We start from the raw sequence: 14,883 nt of genomic DNA on the forward strand, positions 1-14,883 counted from the left end.
CATCTTGTGCAATTTAAAATGGTGGATGAGAATGCTGCCTTTCTAGAAAAGTGATAAGGCATTTTCTGGGCTTTGTACTTACTGTGTAATTAGTTAATACAGGTGTTATCTTATGATAGTTTCTTTCTAAAAAAATAGGCTGCAAAAATCTAACAAGTGTGCACAGCACACATAAATAATCCCTGCCAATAAAATCCTCCAGAACTTGTAGCCTCAGAGGGGTCACGGGTGAGTATTGCTACTATTTTCTGTCCTTTTCTGAGAGTTTGACAACAAAGGACAATAAGCTCTGCTGTGTGCAGTCTGTTGGCTTTTCTTGCAGTGTTTCCTGGAAAGCTCCCATTTTGGAGAGTGCGTAGCCTTCTTCTAAACCACCTATTACAGATATTAAGTCTTAAAGTCAGTGCTGTCCTGTAGGTATTTATCAGACCTCTAGAGGTATTTTTATTTCTACAGATGTCAGTCATTTTACCCAGAAGCAACTTTGAATCATAAGGAAACTTGTACAACCATATCTGAAAGTTATGTCAAATAAATGTGGTTCCAGACCACAGCTAGTATTGGCTATTGGTTGCAATCAATCACCAGTTTAACTCTGAATGGAATAAAAGGACAAAAAATAACCCAAAATAAGCTTTATTGCAAGAAAAGTGTTGTCTTACTGATACAAATGTTCAAGAGAAAGCTTTTTTTCTTGAAACATTTCTTTTCAAAATCCCCAAACTCAACAAAAGAGAAGAAAAAATCACTGAGTTTAACTTGGTATAGTCTTTGGTCAGCACCTACATGCACCTGGAACAATCCTGGATGTGCTTTGGCTATTTTCACATGTGAGATTCTGTTGCATGGCCAGTTAAAGGCACCAGCTGTCACAGAAAGCACCATTGAGACATACACTTAACACACGACAGTACGAAATTTAAAAAGAAGAAAAAAAAAAATCACTAAAGTAAACTAAAACTCAAGTTATCGTACAATCATCTTTCTTACAGAATAAGCTATGATAAAATGAGGCGTGTATAACTACAGCATTAATGAGATTTCTAACAAGTGAACTTCAAATACGTAACTTTCCTCGCCTGCGCTGCAATAACTAAGTTTGCAGGTATGGCAGTTCTGACACAGCTCTCAGGGCTCAGCAAATACACCCTGGTTTCGAGCCAGCACCAAACAAAGTGAAACATTCCCTCCAGAGAGACATTTCCTTCAGCTGCCTGCAGGAATTAATGCCAGTTTGTGGAGCACCTTTTCTGAGCATGAGGTGTGGTTGCCTGTGTGGCTCTTTGAGGTCACTGAGGGAAGGGCAGCACAGTTTGGGTCTGCAGTTCTAACGGGATTAAAAACAGTCAAGGTATTTTGCTACAGGGATTGCGCCTCCTCCACTATTTGCTGTGGCTGATTCAGAACACAATCCCATTGAGCTGCTGTGAAATATGATTTGTGCAGATACCGATAGTGTGATACTTGTCCTCTATGACTCTGGTTTTTTCCTCTTTTTTCTTTTTTAATTCTCATTTGCAAGAGCACTTTAGAATATTCTGCTATGTGAACAGTTTACAGTATCCCACTTTAGAATATCCTACTACAGTGATCTTTCAGCTCTGATATATTTTAGAATTAATTATATACTATTTGGATGACCGGTCCATGTAGAAGAGAAAACATCTTTCAAATCTACTTCTTTTTTTCTTAATTAAGAAAGTACCTCTAAAATGTTATAGCTCAAATTTATAAAACTAAAGAAAAACAAGCAAGTTTCCCTTTTTGTTTACATAATTTGTTTTTTCTCCATATATTACTGCATTAAAAATAAATAAACTTCTATAACTTTTTTCATTAGGAACTATAGCAAAATACCCAAATTGTTACTGACTGCTAACAGGACAAAAAATAGCTCACATTTTTGTGCCATTTAGTGCCATATGATGACTCCTTGAACTTTAGCTTTTTAATATACTTTAAATCGAGGTTATATAAAAGATACAGTAACCATGATTTCCCCCTGTAATAGAAGTTTTGGCAGTGGCAGAGTTTTAAGTCACCCTCCTGAAAAGGCGGTTCTGCAGTCTTGGCAGGATGGAAAGGAAGGGCTCTCTGCCTGCCTCCCCCAAAATACACTTTTTCAAAGCAGATTCACTTTGAAAAGCAGATGTTCCCAGGTGTGCAGATAGAACAGAAGTAGCTGAAGAAATAGACCACAGCTAATAGAGGTCAACCCACAGCCTCACCCTGAGGGCTTCCCCCAGCTCCCCTCGGAGGTAGTTGTCCTCATGGCTGTGCTCCAGCTGCTTCATCTCCTTTTCCTTGTACAGAGGCACGCTGGTGATCTCCAGTGTGTGAATTCCAGGCACTGCCCTGCCCCTCACGGTGTGCAGGTAGCTCGTCCCGTCCCTCTGGCGGATCTGGAAGGTTCCGTCCTCGTTGCCCCGGGAGATGATGTAGCGCACACGGTGCGTGAGGGCCGCGATGGCCGGCAGCAGCTCCAGGATGTGCTCCTGGCTGTCCAGCCTGGAGATGTTCACTCTCACCTTCAAGGGACTCTCCATGTCGATGCTTCCCAAGCTCTTCTGCTCCAGCTGGAGGAGGGAAGAGTGTTTAGAGCAGAGGACATTAATAATCAGGATAATTAATAGTTTCTGGCTCGATTCCATACCACAGACCCTGTAAATCCTACAGGCTTCTCACACAGGCCTTAAAAGGATGATGAACAGGAGGCTCTGACTTCAAATTATTTTGAGAACCTGTTTAACTTCATGCTTGCAAAGAGGCCATGTAGAGGAGTGTTATGCACAAGTGTTTGAAATCATTTAAAAAAATCATCGTCAAGGGTATCGGCAAAAGACAGATTTAATTTTCAAGGCCGAGGCCTAATGAGGATTTCTCAGATCGCACTGCAGCCTGGAAAGGAGGAGGGGGGAATGCACCACTACAAGGACAGACCTGTGTTTACCACTGCAGTAAAGACCACCCAAGAGGCACAGGTCCTATGTTTTTATGACCAACCTCACAATACAGAAACACATTTCACAACACTGCATGGGAATTCCCTGAAGCCTTCTCTGAAAATTCCATACCGTACCATTATGTAATGCAACTGTAAAAACATAATGAAAATAAGGAAATTTTTTTGGAGAGGAGCAAGTAATGCAGTGTTTTAAATACTCGAACCCCATAGGTGACAATAGTGATAAAAAGTTTTTTTTTTCCCACATAGTTTATAGATATCACTTTTAATACCTAGAAAGTTCTAGAAACTGACAAGGTTAATGGTATTAAAAAAGTGTAATAACAAGATGTAACAATTACAAACTAGATAGCAGTTCCTGTAACTTACCTTACATATGCATTTTGTGGTCTTTGTAAACCCACAAAATGCACCAAGAAAAAAATTTAAATCTGAAGTGGAATTCTCTAAAAACCTCATCAATTCTGCAAATATCGGACTTCTATCAGCCAGGTGTAATCCCCCACCACTGCGAGCAAACACGCAACAGACACCAAGACTAAAATGATCTGTAAGGAGATCTGTTTAGCTGTCCCAGACCATAAATGCTGTCCAACCTCCTCCTGGCAGCAGAAAATGCTGAAGACATGATCGGTTTCCTAGCTCTCTGTAATTGTATGAGATTTCCCTGAGTGTACTCTGAGGAGCAAGACCACATCTCGCACTACAAAGGAATCTTTACAAGCTTTAAAAACTTCGTCCTTTCACACCTGTTGATGTGTTTCTTATTGTCAAATTATTACTGCCACCAAGATCTAAGTGAGGCAGGGGGAGAAAAGAGATTTTCACCGTGGAATGTGGCCTGTTTAAAAGATTTCCACCATTTACTACTCATATCATATCTCCAAAAATACCTCCCAGACCATTACAGTGCTTTTTTTATCCCGGCACGTACAGCATTAGCACTTCTCTTCTTCCTGCTGTCCTTTTTGGAGTAGCCATTGATTTTGCACTCATAACACACGTCAGGGGACAAAGCATTCTCTTTATCAGCATCTCCATCCACTGGCAGGTACTGGCCTTTGTTAAATCCCATCCCTGAGACACAATGTCTGTGGAATGAGAACATGTGTTTTAGTTACTCCTTGCAGTTTTAGGAACTGTCCCTGCTAAATGGAGTGTGTGTAATCTGTGCCACAGTGTCTGTATCCCCTTCCTTGCCCTTTCCTCAGCAGGAGGGCTGTACATTAATTTCCTTCACACTTGAGTCGAAATACAAACGCTGGCTGAAGGCTTTCAGCCTGATCTAATTTTCACTTACAAGTTCTACAGAGAATCCAAACAAAGCCAGCCTGCCCTGACCTTTGGGAACTACAGAATTTACCCATTGTTCTGTACCAGAACAAAGTTAATTTGTGTTTACTATTCCGGATGGATCAGTGATACTTAAGCCCCTTAATTATCTCAGTACAAATGGTACCTATCCTTATTCATTATCAATCCTCACTAAGCAGGTGAAGGAGTTCACGTACTGAGACTGGGGGAGAAAGCAGAACTCATTTAATGTTGTTTATATGCTACATTTAAAATTAATGTCATGTTGCATGTACAGACATTTTATTTTTTTCTAGTTTCTGGATATTGTCTACAAAACTAGAAAGATTTAGCAGCTTGTCCTTCATTTGCACCTGTGCACCTTCTGAATGTGTCTTTGGTGAATGACTGCATGGAGATACTCACCCTTGCCCAACTCTGTAATAGCCAGGTGGGCAGCCACAGAGATAGCCACCTTCAGTGTTGGAACAACCATAATTGCAGGGGTTCTTGGCAGAAGAGCACTCATTCACATCGTGGCAGGCATGGGAGAACTGGTCATAGGAGAACCCAGATGGGCAGACACACATGTAACTTCCCAGGGTGTTGTAGCAAGAAGCAGAGCCACACGTGTGAGGATTAGAGCATTCATTTTCATCTGGTAAGCAAACAAAAAAATATTGGTGTTTTCTAGTCTGAGAGACAATAGGTCAGCATGATGCAGCTAACAAATCAGAACATCTGCAAGTCCCAGGGCTCTGCTACATCCTTGACCTCATCATCCCACAGAGACTTGGTTTCTGAAAGAGAAAAGGGGTATCGTCTTCACTTGTGGGTGTCAAGATATAGAGAAGATGACACCTTCAGTCAGCGTGACTTGATCTGGTTTCAGGCAAAAAAAACTAACAAAGGTTGTGGTATGGAAAATCCTGCTTTGATAGTTGGTATCATGGTTATTTTATTTCTCTAACCAAGATATTTCTCTAAAACCTGTAGGTTTTCCTCACCAAGTTTTCCTCACCAAACCACTAGTGAATGCTTTGCCATTCTCACCTTCAGGCACTTGGAGGGAGGTTCTTTTGAGGACTATAATTTACAGAAACTTAGCTGGTTTGGGGTTTTGTGGGAGCTGTTTGTTGTGTGTTCTGTCACTTGCACCCCAGTCTTTTGCTTTCTTTGCTGAAGAGCAGTATTAAGTCAGGAGTGATCATGGTGGTTGGACTTCAGAAAAACTGGCTGGTGTGCTACTTAATGTTAAAATGGGTAGAATAAACTAATTCTTATGTCTGGAATCAGGACAGTAGAATCAGCCTATACGAAATGCATGGCAGTGCTCACAGTTTTCCTCTGATTATGATAGCACGGACAGAAGACCATGAAAGCGAAGCTGAAAAGGTAAATACTTTGTACTGGTCTCTGTGAACAGCACAGGATGATATTGTTTCTGTGTGTACTGATTTTTATTAAAAGAAAAATATCCCACATTTCATTTTGTATGTGATATAGCTTAGTTCATGAACCACAGAAAGTAAGCGATGGATTGAATGAACTAAATCTGAACAGAACTCCTGAGCTTCCTAATTTGTCCCATTCCCTGCACAAAGAACTTCAACGCTGGCCTTAAGACTATTTTGGAACTAGGAAACCCTTAATGGTTTTCTTGATTTTTTTTTTCTCACCATTTGCTTTAGATGCTATTCTGTAGTATTCTTAAATTGCTAATGACAGTAATTCTTACTAATGAAAGGTATGATTTTTAATGCTTTTTTTTCATCAGCAAAGGTATTTGCATTGATACATCAAGGAATTCAATGAACATTCAATGATAGGGAATTTTCACAGAAGAAACAGGTCAGAATTTAGACCTTTCTCGGAAAGCTAATTGTCACAGCGAGTTTCAAAAGGCTGAGTGTGTTTTCTTGTTACCTTCTGACATTGATTTATGCTGGGAGTAATAAGTGTATGGAAGGAGGAGGAGAGAGATAAAAAAGATTTGTGTTTGCACACCCTTTGTTCTGTTCATTCTTGCCCTTGCCTGGTGCTGTCACTTGAAACACTCTGATGCCTTTGCTGTTTAAATGCCTTTTGTGTTGTTTCCTTACCAACACACTGATTCCACTGGTAATGCTGGATAAATCCCTGTGGGCATCCACATCTGTATCCGCCCAGGATGTTCTGACAGCCATGCTGGCACCTATGGTTTCCATCACATTCATCCACATCTGTGCGTTCAGAAGGGAAGCAAAACATGACACAGGATTACACCCACTGCCAAACACTGGTGGATCAGAAGTTTGTTATGACCTAGCCATGTGCTCTGGCAGCCCAAGAAGCAAAATGTGTCCTGGGCTGAGCCCCAGCGTGGGCAGCAGGGCAGGGGGGATTCTGCCCCTCTGCCCCCTCAGCTGAGCCCCCACATGCAGAGCTGCCCCAGCCCTGGGCCCAGCACAGGAAGGACCTGGAGCTGCTGCAGCCAGGCCAGGGCAGGCACCAGGATGAGCAGAGGGATGGAGCAGCTCTGCTGGGAGGAAAGGCTGCAAGAGGTGGACTTGTTCAGCCTGGAGAAAAGAAGGTTTCATGAGACCTTAGAGCCCCTTCCAGTGCCTAAGGGGACTACAGGAGAGCTGGAGAGCAGGGACTTATAACAAGGGAAGGTAGTGATGGGACAAGGAAGAATGGCTTTAAGCTGAAAAAGGGTAAATTTAACCTGGATGTATGGAAGAAATTCTTCCCTGTGAGGGTGGGGAGGCCCTGGCACAGCGTGCCCAGAGAAGCTGTGGCTGCTCCTGGATCCCTGGCAGTGTCCAAGGCCAGGCTGGATGGGGCTTGGAGCCACCTGGGATAGTGGAAGGTGTCCCTACCCTTGCCAGGGGGTGGAATGAGATTGCCTTTAAGGTCCCTTCCAATTTAAGCCATTTTGTGGTTCTATGACTTATAACAGAGGAGTACTCTTGTAAGACAGAAGGACCATGCAGATTGTTCTTTTGGAAAGCCTGGAAGTCAACTAATGTTGAGTTCTTTCTATCAATAATCTGATTTGAGCTCTTGAGACTTTTCAGTACTTAAATTTAGAGAACACTATTCCCAGTAATCCCACATGTTGTTGCTTTAGTTGTATAATGCTTAGAATTTGAATTTCTTTTTAAATTTCAGTTTTAAACCAACTACTTAGGGCTAAACTTTCAGTTTCCTGAAATATATGTAGTGTTTGAATGTCAAATTTGGATGTCTTTGCAACTGACAATAAAAAGCCACATAAAAAGTCTCTGAGACAAGTGTTAATAAAAGGAGACAAAGACAACCATCCCACCTTCTAAATTCTGAAAACTCAGACATCTTAAATTGTGTCTGCTATAGGAAATAAGTAGATTGTAAGCAACCTAATTTTTCAGGTACAGTATGCGAGCCTAGTAGAAAATAAAAAAAATAACTCTTCTGTTTTATAGGCACACAAGGACACATGTACTTTGTAAGAACAAAGTAAACTGACATGAGATAAATCTTTGTAAAGCTGCAGCTGCATATATTCTGGACTGCCATTCTAGAAATAGGCTCTAAATACCAATTCCTGTTTTAAATGCTGTATCAGAGTAGCTGAAATTTTGAGAGGTCATACATTTCTTCATGTATGCTCCTGCATTTCTAATTCTCAGCAGCCAGGTGTCCTTGTACTGCCTTTTATTTTTTTCTTTGCTCAGTACCTGAGGCCTACTGAGAAGTCTGGAGCTCTCACACAGAGGTTTCCTGACTGAGGCTTCCTCTTGGGCCAACAGAGAGAGAGAGAAAGCTCATCCATATAACCGCTATTTTAACTGTAATAATTATCTTTCTGAACATAGTGAATTTGCTTTCTCAGTGTGTAACTCTGTGGTAGGATGATAAAGTACAGAATTTAGAATCTTATCTTAGATACCCTCAGGTGGACAATTACAATGAGTCAAAACAGAAACTGTAGAGAGATTCTGTTTAGACATATGAAGACAGAAATATAAAAAACCCCCACAACTACTAGACTTTTAGGTGCATAAACCTATGTGAAGTTGAAATGGCAGCCTGAAAACAACTGTTGAAGAGTTCAACTAGACAGTCACGTTTTTATTTGAATTTCTGTAAAAATTACTCAAGGAAGTACATTCTTGCATATGCTTATGTTATACTTACAATTAATCTAATACTTTCCAATTTCCTTTTGTAATTACTTTTACTATGGCTGGTGCTCTGCTTTATCTGTCTTTGACATCAAATGATTCACTAGAAACTGAAGTAAGGATTTGTACCATAAAAAGATCTGACTGTTCCCAGTTACCTTCACAGTTTAATCCAGTAGAATCCAGAGAAAATCCCCTTTGACATTCACAGGTAAAACTTCCAGGAGTATTTTGGCAAATTCCTTTTGATCCACACAGTGATGGATGAGAACCACATTCATTGTTATCTTCAAAACACAGAAGAGAGAGAAGAAAGTTTGTTTACCTTGTGGCATGATTTTAGAAATGTTCATATAACATTTTTTAAGAGGATGAAATCCACAGAAGTGCAACATTTTATTTTATAGCTTTTCATTTTTAAATGCCAGATGAATTGGAGGCTCATGCATAGTTATGAGTAATTAATAAACTGGAAGTACAAGTTGTAATTCAGTTTTGAATGAGTGTGGAAGAGCTGGCACATAATTGCTGATATTGGAAAAATGCTGCCCTTCTGTGTTAGCTGAACTAAAGCTGTTTCAGTTGGCAAGATTTATACATATGCCTAAGATCTGAAGACATCTGTACCTACTAAAAAAGAAAATGCAGTCTGGTTTTGGTTAACTACATTTTAAATGAGATTTTAATAATTCACCCTTTTGTCTCCATGTGGTTATACTTAGAACATAATAACATGTATTAAATATGTACAACTCTCTACTAACCAAGAAAAAAGAAACAGTGGACAGACTGGATATACTGATTTTTTTTCTTCAGCTATAATTGCTAGTTTTCAAAATCTGTTTCTTCCCTCTTGACACTATTGCTCTGTATAAAGAGTACAAGAGGTAACTCAGAGTTGAGAATGTTGTTCCTACTGAAAAACTAAGGAAAGAAATCAATGTTTTTCTTACCAATACAAGCTGTGTGATGTTGTGTAAAACCAGGTGGACACTTGCATGTGAAGCCTCCAAGGGTGTTGACACAGAGGAACTGACAGTTGTGTTGTTTGGTTTGACATTCATCAAGATCTGAAAGTAAGAGATGTCATCTTAAAAGAGTCAACAAAGAAGCACATTCAATCTAATTTGGTAAAAATACCACACTTCAAAACCAATTCTTTTTAAGTCAAGTTGCGACCAAATTAAAATTTACTTTGCATAACTTTTTTTACCTTTACATGTCTTTCCATCTTCCTGAAGGATGTAGCCCCGGGGACATGAGCACTGGTAGCTCCCTTCTGAGTTCTTGCAGATAAAATTGCATGGTCTGGGAGACTGGGAGCACTCATCAAGATCTAACGAGAGGAAAATATTAAACTATCTTTTGTCCTCATCTCTTTGACAGAAGGATGTTTGCTACACAGCACCACATTTTAGAGAAAAATGCTCATAGGAAAAAGCCCCCCACTCATATTTCTTTAGGGTTCCTATTCCTTTCTCTATGAATGTGCTGCTGTGGAGTTCATATGGAGTTGTCACTACCATGACAAACCGTCTGTCTTGAAAGAGTGTAACAGTGGCATTGGTATTTTCATCTAAGCAACGAGTATTTGTTTTTTGGCGTACTATGATATATCTGTCAACCAACAAAAAAGTGGGAAAAACATAGACCATGAAGTAACGCGCTGGTTTGTCACTTGAAGTGACACTGCTTCAACAAACTTCAGCAATCATTCTACTGCAGGAATACTGCCAGCAGAGCTAGTTTCTCTATTTCCTCAAATGAAATACAAAACCAGAAATACGTATTAGAAAAAGAAATAAAGGACATGACATAAAAGAGGTAAAAAGAAAAAAAAATGATTTGCTACAAGGGTTTACAAAGGTTGGTCCATCACTGTGTAACAACTAAGAAAATAACTGATGATTAATTGACTGCATCTTACCATTACAAGATGTGCCAGTTATGTCAGTGGTATAGCCAGCTTTGCAGAAGCACCGGAAGGAGCCGATGGTGTTAATGCACTGACCATGCCTGCACAGGTTTGGCAGGACCTTACATTCATCAATATCTGTATAGAAAATATTAAATAAGTCATGTCTCAGTTTTAAGTTTCACTTTTTTCTTCTCTTCCATTTTTGCAGAGCTCCTCGTCATTTTGCTTCTAACAGGAACTAATCCCTTCTCCTTCTTTAAAAATGGATGTGAATCCAAAGCCAAACATCCTTCAAATCCCATTACTGTTCTTTGCACCAACACCTTCCTGCTGTTTCACTGGGTACTCAGCTTCAAGTTTTGCTAACTCCAAATAAAAACCCCACAGAAGTGACCACCTCCATGTCAACAATTATCACCACCATTAAAAAACAGACATTAGCTTCTGCTTCCTGTGTGGAAATAGTACCTGCAAAGCATTGTGAAGTCATTGTTAAATAAGATGGTTGTTGCCTTTGCCATGTGTCCAACTTTTCAGCAATACAAAAGTTTGGGATCATTTCTAGCTTTTAGTTACTGGTTGGTACTTCCAACCAGATCCCAATCCTGAGACTTCTGCACGGCTGTTCTGTTTGCAGCCACTGTCAAACATGTTTTTAATTTCTGGTCTCTCAGCATTATTTGAGAAATCAAACTCTGATGTTTAACAGGAAATTCTCCAAAGGAACTTCAAAGAGAATTCTGCATTTTTTTAAAGTATGTGAGCATATTCTTTTCCTCTTTTCTGCCTCTTTTCATCCCTGCAAATACCTCTTCCATCTGTGGTGTAGCCTGATCCATGTGGACAGAGTTTCTTGTAGTGGGTGGTTCCGGGAAGGGGGCAGAGCCTGCACTGGTTCCCCCAGCCCCGGCCTCCGTCACAGCAGCACTCGGATCTGGTGACAAGGTTCTGGCTGCTCGAAGCCATCTGGCACATGGTCTGCAGAACTTCAGCAAAGCAAAACCCCCGGCGATTATCTGTAAGGAAGAAGGACAGAGGTTGAAATCGAGAAGGAGATAAACATCTTCTCCATTCAGCATCTGGAGTATTATTCTGGCTCTCTGTCAGTATATGCAAGCACCAGAAATTATTAGCTACCATGAAGTCCATCTTGATTTAGCCTTTCAGAATTGTTATGTGCTCTGGTAATATGCTGCCATTACAAATATATTCAAGACACCCCAAAAGTTCAGTATCTGCATGAGCAGGGTAAGAGTTTTGCTCGTGGGAAAGTTTTGCCCTTGCCAGTAAAACAGGCTGTGGGCAAAACTGAGCTTCCACTTAAGCTGGCTATGCTGTCTTTGCACTTGAATGATTTCTATGGAGTGGGGTTAGAAGTTTGTTTTGTTTGTTTGTTTTTCTGGCCAAAATAACACATTTGATCATCTGTAATTATCCTGATGTGGTTTAGATAAAAAACCCCTTACACCTTAAAAGTGTATATCCAACTCAGTACTTTTTCAGTGGTACTCCTAAATTTTGGTGGGGAAAAAAAATAAAATTGTATGGCCTTATTGTTGGTATGCCCCTGTCTAATTCTATTTTAATTTTTAAACCTTTTGGTTAATGCTTGTCAATAACAAAAGGGGAGAAAAGCTTTAAAGTCATGGGGCTCTTACAAGTTTCCTTCAAACAGGCAGCTAAGGAGAGAAGAAATCCCAGTGTCCAGTGCTCATAGAAACCCCAAATCTTGCAGAGATTATGTCTTCTAAATAGGCTATGTTACCTGTGCTATTTCTTGATTAAAATGGAGGCATTGTCAGTTACAGATCTGAGAATTCTTACATTTTGGAATGAAAGATTTTCTTTTTTTTCTCTCAAAGCTAGTAGTGATCCCTCAGAATGTGTAAATGTATCAATATTCAGCTGACCTCCTCTTTTACAAATGAGGAGAAGAATCTGTACATTTCTTACAAGAATTAGGCAAAAGGCAAACTTTAGGAAAGACTTAATTTGTCCACCTGGTAACTTAACCGTTCACATCAAATAGAGCTGTCCCCACCGAAAGCATCAGTTCTGTGAAGCAGAGTATGTGCTGTAGTAATTTGCAAGACTGCAGATTTCTATTCTCCCAGACAAGGATACTGTGCAGGTCTTTAGGGACATTATGACCTTAAGAACACATAAATGCTTTATCCCCAGTTTGAGATGTGGAATGAATTTTAATGTGAATGTAATAAAAAGGTTTGCACAATGTATTAAAAACAGTGTAATCTGTGATTTAATACTCGTGCTGTAACTCTGAAGAAATTCTGTGTTTCTGACAGATCCATTTTTTCATTGTAATTTTTAACCCAAGAAACCCAAAAGGAAAAGCAGCAAAGAGCAAACCCTCCCAAGGCAGAAAATAATAAAAGAATTACATATTAAATATAGGAAAGCAATAATGACTTCCAAACAGGGTATTGCCTTGGCATTAAGGACTGGCTGGAGTTAACAGACTGCAGTATTCTCTTTCCATCTGGTTCTAATCCTCAGGAAATACTCTGCACTTCAGTGTTACCGCTTAACCATGAAGTCAGCACACTCCTGATGACAATGTGCAGGGAACTGGTTTTATACTACTGGTATAAGATAATATTTATGCTTTTTTAATGCAGTAGTACAAATAAATACACCTTTCAGGACTGTATGTGCACTGGAACATCGGTCAGGAAAAAGTAAATTTTTGTAGTTCTGTTTGACTTCCAAAAACGGAATGATGAATTTCGTAGTGCAAATGACAAATGTGAATGCATTGAAAAGAAAATGCAGGCTGATAAACAAAAACCCTTCATCAGAATTTATCTGCAGGCCTGCCTCAAAAAAAAAAAAAAATCATCTTTCAATTTTCCAGTAAAACAATGGTATTTTATGTCTGAATTAAAGGTACAGAAAATTCAGATGCCTGGTTGCAATATGATGCTTAAGATCACATTCTGAATAAGCAATATTGTATATTATATAACTTAATTTTACTCAGCATCCATTTTTGCTTTATCTCAAGGTGATTAAATTATTCTTCTTCAAAAATCCCCATATTTTGTCTACATTTATGTCCTATGGAACTAAGACACTTCTATGTAAGGCCTATGGCTACAAGCTATTCTTTCCTATTATTATTTAATAATATTTAATAATATTATTTAATATTACATCATTATTTAACTGAGAAGTGTAATTATTTAATTTCTCTAGGTATGAGAGCTGTTAGGTATACAGAAGCCAAATTTTCTCTCTGCATTTACACTCTAACATGACATGAAATGTGTACAAAAGAGATATTTACCTAGACACTCAATGCCTGATGGACTTGACAGGAATCCTTCGTTACATTCACATCTGTAGCTCCCAATAACATTCACACAACGACCATTTTCACAGACACCTGGCTTGGAGCGGCACTCGTTTTCATCTTTACAAAAAAATACAATATAATAATATTAATAAAAATTACAGTAGAAAGAGCAACAATAGTAAGAACAAAAATTAAATACAATAATAACAATAATAGTAACGACAACAACAAAAAATAATTCATCTCAAGAAAATGTATCTGACTCTCTAGGATAACATTAAATATTCCATGTAATATATGAAAAATATTTGCAAGACATGGAAAAATCAACTGATTAAGCCTGGAAAGGGCTTTCCTAGGAATGTTATCCTATTCCATTCCTTCTGTACTTTGTACAAGGATGAAAGCAGTAATGCTTCACAGCTCATAACAAGAAGAAGAAAACACTTGCAGTAGAGCAAGCTCCAATCACAACATTTACCTGGCAAGTAATATTGAAACAAAATTGCAATACATGCATTATTTGAGTGACAAATCTTCACTTTGTAACCATCAACAGTTTCTAAAGACATTTGATCTCTCCTGCAATAAATCTATTTCAGTCTACATAATATTTTCCTGGAAGTTTACGGTCCTCACGTACTTTCTTCCATAGATAATGCCACGCATACTGTAGGCAACTACACAACTTTTTTTAGGTGCTTAAAATAAATCTCAGAAAAAAACTCAGGTGCTTTAAAGGCAGAATTATATGTCAAAACAATAGACAAAATTCTTGTTAATACAGATTATTTTCCCTGAAAAAAAATATCATAAAGATGTCTAAAGGAGAGTAGTCATTCTCTTGCTGAAGGAACATTGCTATAAAATACTTCCATTTAAAACATTCACCAAGACGGCTGTTTAGTTTTTTTTCCTCCACAGAACTTTGGAATGGTCTTGGGTTTTTTTCTATATACCAGAAGAAAGTTCTATCTGCCAAAATACAGCTATTGTCTTCCCCTCAACTAATTGAGTAAATGATGGAGGAAAGGTGTTTGTTTACTTCCAGGATGGGGAATTGTTTTGAACTATGGTAGTTTCCATATCTTTTTTTCTTTATGGCATTTATAGGAAATTTCACAATCTTAGAGTGCTAATTCTTTAGAGAAGTGACACATTATTTATACTAATGCTAAAGGAAATGTACCTTTTTATTTATGAAAATCTTGCTTCCTGCCCATAAACTGAGGTCTCATTTGAT

The 14,883-nt window shown here is 38.9% G+C and overlaps 1 protein-coding gene across 3 annotated transcripts in view; it reads right to left on the reverse strand.

Annotated features, from left to right (window-relative positions):
• Nucleotides 1–620: 620 nt before the first annotated feature.
• The window catches only part of FBN2 (fibrillin 2), a 119,471-nt gene continuing 105,208 nt past the window's right edge, over nt 621–14,883 (reverse strand). For all 3 annotated transcript variants that reach the window (XM_039567475.1, XM_039567474.1, XM_039567473.1), the window contains 10 exons: nt 13,632–13,757; nt 11,134–11,340; nt 10,334–10,459; nt 9,620–9,742; nt 9,360–9,476; nt 8,565–8,693; nt 6,361–6,480; nt 4,685–4,916; nt 3,900–4,056; nt 621–2,576 (listed from right to left, as the gene is read on the reverse strand). In XM_039567475.1, coding sequence (XP_039423409.1) covers nt 2,202–2,576; nt 3,900–4,056; nt 4,685–4,916; nt 6,361–6,480; nt 8,565–8,693; nt 9,360–9,476; nt 9,620–9,742; nt 10,334–10,459; nt 11,134–11,340; nt 13,632–13,757 — 1,712 coding nt within the window. In that variant the 3' untranslated portion in view covers nt 621–2,201. The remainder of the gene's footprint in view (nt 2,577–3,899; nt 4,057–4,684; nt 4,917–6,360; nt 6,481–8,564; nt 8,694–9,359; nt 9,477–9,619; nt 9,743–10,333; nt 10,460–11,133; nt 11,341–13,631; nt 13,758–14,883) is intronic.

Source organism: Corvus cornix, chromosome Z (assembly GCF_000738735.6).
Source record: "Corvus cornix cornix isolate S_Up_H32 chromosome Z, ASM73873v5, whole genome shotgun sequence".
NCBI classification, from domain to species: domain Eukaryota; kingdom Metazoa; phylum Chordata; class Aves; order Passeriformes; family Corvidae; genus Corvus; species Corvus cornix.